General features: G+C 55.7%; 1 protein-coding gene across 1 annotated transcript in view; it reads left to right on the top strand.

The window, feature by feature from the left end:
- The window catches only part of LOC108508899, a 5621-nt gene extending 3250 nt beyond the window's left edge, over nt 1-2371 (top strand). Inside the window, exons 8-14 of the mRNA XM_017838060.1 lie at nt 48-185; nt 425-601; nt 735-890; nt 1050-1151; nt 1270-1372; nt 1618-1674; nt 1968-2371. Of these exons, the coding sequence (XP_017693549.1) occupies nt 48-185; nt 425-601; nt 735-890; nt 1050-1151; nt 1270-1372; nt 1618-1674; nt 1968-2179 (945 nt within the window). The 3' untranslated portion in view covers nt 2180-2371. The remainder of the gene's footprint in view (nt 1-47; nt 186-424; nt 602-734; nt 891-1049; nt 1152-1269; nt 1373-1617; nt 1675-1967) is intronic.
- The last annotated feature ends 4864 nt before the right edge of the window (nt 2372-7235 follow it).

Below are 7235 nucleotides of genomic sequence, written 5' to 3'. Positions count from 1 at the left end.
TGGGCTCCTGCCGGCCGGGCATCCCGTCACTGCTCCGTGCCTTTCAGGTCCTGGACTGCCTGGACATGACTGACTGCGGTGAAAGCATCCTGGAGATCCTTTCAAAGCACCTACAGAGTGAATGCAAAGACAGACGTCGCCTGGCACTCAGAGGCCTCGTGGTGCTGAGCAAGGATCCTATGATGGTGAGGAGTGGGCAGGGACTGAAGCCGTGCTGGAATCCTGGGGCTGGGGAGTGCAGTCACTTGGGCTTGGCTGGGCTTCAGGAGCTGTGGCAGCTGCTCCCAGCTCTGCTGCCTCCCAGCTCAGCTGCCCAAGTGCCTTGGGACAGGTCTTTGGCTCAGCACATGAGGCTGCCCCACCAGAGTGGGGTTGTTGCTGCAGCCCTTCATGGCTTCCCAGCACAGCCTTGTGTTCCTCACAGGCCAAAAGAATGTGCATCCTCTCTGAAAGCCTTGTGGAGCTACTGCAGGATGCAGATGTAGAGGTGGTCGAGATGGCCTTGCCGATGTTCATGAATATGCTGCAGAACAAAGACATCCTAATCTCCAGGCCCACTGCCCCAAAGCTGGCTGAGGCACTCCGTCCACTCTTTGACAGCGTAAGGCTCTGTGCTCCTAGCCAGGGGTGCTGGGTGCTGGCAGGAATCTTTGGGCCTTGTGGATTTTCAGGCCTGTGCCCAGGTGGGCCTGGAGCAGCTGGTGCTGAGGTCTTTTCCTCTTCCTTTCCATCAGGACAACAGCCATGTGCAGGTCCTCTCCATTTGCCTCTTCCGAAAGGTGATGGAGTCGGTAGTGGCTGAGGGAAAGAAGCCCCTGGAGAGATATGTGAGCCAGAGCCTGTTCCCACTCTTTTTGCACTGGCATGAGGAGAAACAGGGACTGGCAGAGGTGAGGATTTTCTTGACTCTGGTGTCACTGCGGAAGGGGGCTGGGCTGCCTCCTGCCCTGGCACCTCGAAGGCTCCAGTCTCCTCCTGGCCTTGGTCCAGGGATACGGGTCCTGTGCCCTGGGCAGCGGTGCCATCTCCTGGACTCTGTTGCTCTGCAGGCCTCTCGGGAAGCGCTGCTTCGTGCAGCCAAGTTTCTGAAGAGGAGGGATCTCAGTCAGCTGCTGAAGACAGAGCAGCCATTGAAATTTAGCGAGCGCCTGGTAAGGATGGCCCCGAAGCCCCAGTCCCCGAAGAGGCCAGTGCTGGGCGCAGGCAGCTCCCGGCCAAGGGGCAGAGCCCCAGCCAACCCTTCCCACCGTGCCCTGCTGCTCTCTCCAGCTGGAAAAGGACAAGAGAAGAGCGGCCGAGTACCTGCACCAGGCCCTGCTGTACCTGGAGAGCCCACAGGAGTCCGTGCGAGAGGCGGCCCTCAAGTTCATTGGTAAGTCACAAGGTCCCTCCCCAGCCCCGGCTGCTGCAGCGGCAGCAGGATGCGGCCCGGGGATGTGCTGGGGAGCCCCGAGTGCCCTGGTGGCTGCCGCCCTGTGCCAGCCCAGCCCTGGGGAGTCCCGAGGCGGGAAGGCCCCGGGCTCAGCCCTGCCAGGGCAGGAGGGTGCGTGGCCGGGCCGGCAGCGCCGCCGGGGGGGAGCTGTGCCGCTGGGGCCCTGACAGGATCTGTGTTCCCAGGGATCGCCGGGGGGTACCTGCGGGGACAGCCCGAAGAGCTGCAGGTCATCTACGAGGGTGAGTGAGGGCAGCGCGGTGTCAGTGGGTGCTGGTGGAAGGAGCACGGAGCCTGGGCAGGGAGCTGCAATCCTGCCCTGGCTGTGGAGGGCTCTGCTCCCTGCACGGACAGAGCAGAGAGAGATTTCAGGGGCATGAGGGGTTTTGGTGGCCAGCACCTCCCGGCCGATCCTGTTGGGCCCTGCTCCCTCCTGGCCATGGCAAGAGCTGGGTGGGATGGTCCTGGCTGGAGGGGCTCCTCGGGTCCCCACCCATCCGGGCTCTGACCTTGGCTCTGTTCCTCTCTGTTCCAGCCCTTCAAGCCATGAGAAAAGACAACTGCCCCTCCTACACAAGCGTGATGGTTCAAGCCCTCTTTGACCAAAGAGCTCTAGTATTAAATTCATCTTCTGCATCGAGACAAGCGGTGCCCCTAGGAAAGCATCAGATACCATTCAACAGGAGACCACCTGGAGACCAGAGGAAACCATCTGGAGCTCCAGACACTGATCCCAAGCCCAACTGAGCCTGCCAGGAAGGCCTTGTGGCTCCTGGCCTGTCCTTCCCTCTTGACCCGTCCCTGCCTCCATACTGCTCCATCCCTTTAGCCTTCAGACCCAGCCTGTTCCCTTCTGCTCCCAGCTCATCCCTCCACTTCCCCTTCCCTTAATAAACAGTTGGGTTTCTCCCCCCTATCTGCATCTTTGTGGAACTGAAATGGCACAAAACCTGAGCCCTGGAGCACACGGGGCCTTTCTTTTTCCCCCTTGCGCCGTGTGCAGAGAGAGAGAGGGACAAGGGCAGCTCAGACTGGAAAGGTCCCTGTCCTGAAGGTGCAGTTCCACAACATTGTGGAGTTAAAGATCTTGCTGGGCACACTGAAGGCCAGTGGTAGGACAAAGAGCCTGAATATTAGCAGAGCCAGCTTCAGTCTGCTCTGAACCAAGCTGTGAAGGTTTCCATGGCAAGCATCCATGGAGGGCAAAGGAGCTTGGAATGCTGGAAGTTACTCAAGAATAGCTTCCTGAAAGCACAGCAATGGTCCATCCCTACAAAGGGGAAAGAAGAAGGCAGAAACAGAGACCACCATGGCTTAACAGTGAGTTTTGTGTGAGCTTGAAAGCAAAGGAAGAAGCAGCACACTGCCTGAGACACAGACATGTGTCCATCCCAGTGTAAGGAGCGCTGCCAGGCAGTGCCTGGGTACCGTGCCTAGGTCTGGTCCCCATAGTTCCAGAATCACAGCCCCTGCATCAGACACAGTCAGAAATCAAAGCAAAGGAGACCAGAGGGAGGGAACCGTTCCAGTCTGTCTTGGGCGTTGCTGCAGAACAACCACCGCTTCTTGCTCTGCCTGGATCTGGGCTTTGCTGACCTCAGAGCCAGCCAGGTTGTGCTCTGGTGCCCAGAGGCTGTTCAGAGAGGGCAGGAAAAATGCTCCATGCAGAGCGGAGAGTCCTGGACGTTGCTTACAAGAGCATCCTGCAGGAACAGGGATCTGGTGTCTCGCTGATAACACTCGGGGTTTGCTGCCAGGCCTGGAGGCAGGAAGTGTTCAGGGCTGTGAAGATGCCAAAGCAGCCCAGCTGTGTCTGCAGAGGGCCTGGGGCTGGGAGTGTGAACCTACAGCTGGAAACACACTTGGAGCAATAGGAGCTGGAGTGGCTGTTCTTCAAGGAGCAGAAGGAATTCAGCCTTGCCAGGGTTTCTGAAGTGTGTGTTGGTGTTCCCCAAGAAAGTGACAGGTTTGGGTAAATGCCTTTGGAGACAAGGGGCTTGTTCCTCAAGGAAAGTGCTTCTCAAAGAGTTCCCCATGAGGTTAGTCCAAAGGTGTCCCTTTGGCTCTCCATGTCCTTTCACTCCCTGTGGCCCATTGCACTTTGTAGAGAGGCAGAGGAAGGGGGAAGGCTGTGAAGAGCAGGTTTGGGTTCTGCCTGTGCCTGCGGAAACCAAGCCAAGCAGCTGCCAGCAGGCTCTGTTAGCCACCTTTCAGCAGAGGTCTGAGCAGGAGCATCTCTGTGCAGCTGAGAGCCCCAAAGCTGTCGGGGAAAGCTGTGAATTCAAAGGCCTTTATCCACACCCTTATGCCATCTTACCTATCTGGGCTTTTGAATTCCCAGATGTATGTTGGTGTAGAGTCGTGAAAGCCAATAAAGATACAAGGAGTCAGTTATGTGCAGAAAAGATGTCTGAAATTTATTTTTCTCATCTGCTTTTTTATACCCCTTGCTAGCAGCAAGCAGTATCCTTATTTTAGGTAAGCAAGCAACAGCGTTTTCATTGGCTAGGATCTATGGGCGATACATTTGGCAAAGCTCAAGGCCTTATTGCAGGTCCCACATCCTAGGCCTACCAACTTTACAACCTGCCTTTGTTTTCTCCATCAGGGCTGTGTACTGACTTCCTTATCATCAAGGATACACCCAGAAGTTTGCCCAGTCAATATCTTCATCCTGGGAGCTAACAGACCCACTATTAACCCCTTCACCCAGAAATGTGCCTTTGCCTCTTGCTTGGTGGAAGCTGCTCTGGGCCAGGGGCAGCACAGAGCTGGGGTGTGTGGGTCAGGCATGATGGAGAGTCCTTGTCTCTGATCTTGGTGTGTCCCCAACCTCAGGAAAGGGTTGGAAGGTTTGTCTGCTAAAGCATCCTGCTCATTGGCTCATCCTGTGCATCCTGGAGAGATCCAGGTAGGCCTTTTTGGCAGCTGGGCATTAGCAGAGCTTAAACTGGGGGCAAATTCAGCTGAGATACCCTGGGAGGTGCTGTATGCTCCTCTCTGCTGCCACGGGAGGGTTTTTCTGGGTTGAGGGTGATCCTGGGGGTGTGAGGGGGTGCCACGTGTACACAGGCCAGCCAGTCCTGTCCCCCTGGGTCCCTGCAGTGCCCCCCAGCAATCCTGCCTCCCCGTGTGGATGCTGGCCAAGGCTGGGCTGCAAGTGAGGCAGCTGGTTGTAAGCTTGCCTGGAGCTCCATGTCAAGCCCAGTGGTGTTCCTTCAGGACATAGCAGTGCTGAGGGGTCTCCTCTAAGCTGACAGATGCCTCTCACCTCTTGTGGCGCAAGTTGCTTTCTTGTGGAATGTTCTCTGTTACTGGAGAGTAATGAGGGAGCTGGAGAAAGAGCTCGGTAGCTGCTTTGGATTGTCAGTGTAGATTCGTGACGGCCGATAAAGATACAAGGAGTCAGTTATGTGCAGGAAAGATGTCTTCTTCCTCTTTATTTTCTCATCTGCTTTTTTATACCCCTTGCTAGCAGCAAGCAGTATCCTTATTTTTAGTAAGCAAGCAACAGCATTTTCATTGGCTAGGTTCTATGGGCGATATATTTAGCAAAGCTCAAGGTCTTATTGCAGGTCCCACATCCTAGGCCTGCCAACTTTACAGCCTGCCTTTGTTTTCTCCATCAGGGCTGTATACTGACTTCCTTATCATCAAGGATACACCCGAAAGTTTTCCCAGTCGATATCTCCATCCTGGGAGCTAATAGACCCGCTATTAACCCCATCATTGGGTCATTGACCAGCAGTTCTGGTTAAGTGGAGAGACTTGCCAGTTGCTTGGAAATGAGCAAATGGAAGGCCCTCGTGCAAGAAGGGTGGGAAGGATGATGTGGGGAACTATGGGCCTGGCAGCCTGCCCTCGGTACCAGGGAAGGTGGTGGAGCAGATGATCCTGAGTGCCATCCCCAGGCACGTGCAGGACAACCAGGGCATCTCCTGGAGGGTGGGAAGGTTCTGCAGAGGGATTAGCCAGAGATGCTGGGGCGGGGTGGGTGTTGAGGTGTGGGAGATAAGCAAGAGGAGAAATTGCAATATTGAAGATGGATCGAGGCCCTAAAAGAGGTGACGAGAGATGAAGATGTCATTTAAGACTACAGAATATTCTCAGAGGCAATGGACTTTATTGACAGAGTTAGAGTTTAATGCTAAAATAGAGTTCTTATGTTGTAGCCCATAATTTTTGTAGAAATTCCCTTAAACTGTTTATCCCCTCATATCCCTGTTTCCTTATAAACCCTCCCCCAATCCTTATGGAGTTGTAAACCCCTCCTATACTTTCCTTGTTTGGGCAGGCCCTCCTACCCTTTACATATTTGGTATGCCACACCCACTGTTCTAGCAACTTCTCTGCTCCCCCTACGAGGGGGAAGCCATCTTAATAAAGGGTTCACTCTTGTTGACCTACAACCTGTCTCAAAACTCTGAGTGAATTTCCCTGTATCCCTAGCCGGGCTGTAATAGTGTTGGAATTTTTTCCCTAGGGTACCTTGTCGTCGCCCCCCCAGTCTGTTTCTTCTGGGATGGGGGGAGTCGGGGATGGGGTGGGGGCAGAGCGGAGCTGCAGGCGCTGGGCAGGGTGGGAGCGGGGAGAGGAGGAGGTCTCCCGGGGAAGCACGGTTGCCACAGGCACGGCCGGGAGTCTGTCGTCTGGGGGGTTTCTTTGGTTTTGGTGTGCACCGGACAGAGCGGCGAGTCCGGTTTTGGCTGCCTGCTTTTTCTTTGCCTGAGAGGAAGTTTCTTTTCCCCATGGGACACCTCGTGGAGAACGACTGAGAGAAAGAGATCAAGCCATCTCAGAGCGAGGTGTTCTGCCTTCAGACGGCCTGTGGGAGAAAGGATGTTTTTTTTCTTTTCAGTGCTGGCTGCGAGCACAGGTGGCTGCGAGCAGCTGTTGGACTGCCAAAACAGTCCTGCCTTCTCTCCCCACTCCCCAGGTTGCGTGGGTTTCCCCCCTCCACCTGGGGAATTGGGACTTTGCTTTGTTTCTTCTGAAAGGTTTTGATTGCACCATTTGTTGTTTATTCAGATTTGGTTAATAAAAAGCTGTTTCTTTTCCTTTTCCACACTTCCACCGGAAGTTCTAAGTTGTAATCTTGTTCAACTAAGACACCTTGCCCTCACATTCCTTCTGTGTGTCACAGCCCCGTGTTCGGGAGGGCCACCAGCCGGCACTTCTCCCAAGGAGCCCGTGCCAGCTTGTGTGGAGGCCCCGTGGCCTTCCCGCTGCGGCTGCATCGGCAGCCGAGGGGGCTCCTTCTGCTGCCGTGGGCAGGCACAGCAGGGGAGGGTTTGCTTAGTTTTTCAGCTGTGCCTAAAGTTCATGTCCAGCTGTCTTGGATGCTTTGGACAACGGACTCCTTCCCACCTGGGGCAGTTTGGCCGGGCTAGGGGAGGCCCCAGGGCACGTGGCAGTGTGTCACAGGGCTGTTTGTGACACGATGGGATGGCACGGGGCAGGGTGTCACAGGGCCCTTTGTGACACGTGATGACTTAGTAGTGGTGGTGAGGTGGCCACGCCTCAGTGCTCCTCGGAGCGTGCGACGGGACGGACGGGACAGAGCGGTGCTGTGCGGAGCCCCCGTGCAGCCAACTCGTTCCTTGCTAACCCGAAGCGTTTTGGTGGCGTTTTTGTGGTGTGAGCGTCCTCGAGGCCAGACCGCGGGACTTGGTGACACGGAGCTTTTGCGAGGTGTCCCCAGTCCCTGCGGCAGCTGCCCTTGAGGCCGCGCTGCAGGACTTGCTAACCCCTAGCGTTTGCTAGGCTTTTCTGTCTTGCAAGTGTCCTCGAGGCCGGACCGCGG

The sequence above is a fragment of the Lepidothrix coronata genome, unplaced genomic scaffold, assembly GCF_001604755.1.
Source record: "Lepidothrix coronata isolate B3197 unplaced genomic scaffold, Lepidothrix_coronata-1.0 Scaffold323, whole genome shotgun sequence".
NCBI lineage: Eukaryota > Metazoa > Chordata > Aves > Passeriformes > Pipridae > Lepidothrix > Lepidothrix coronata.
This window is presented reverse-complemented; position numbering and strand designations above follow the sequence as displayed.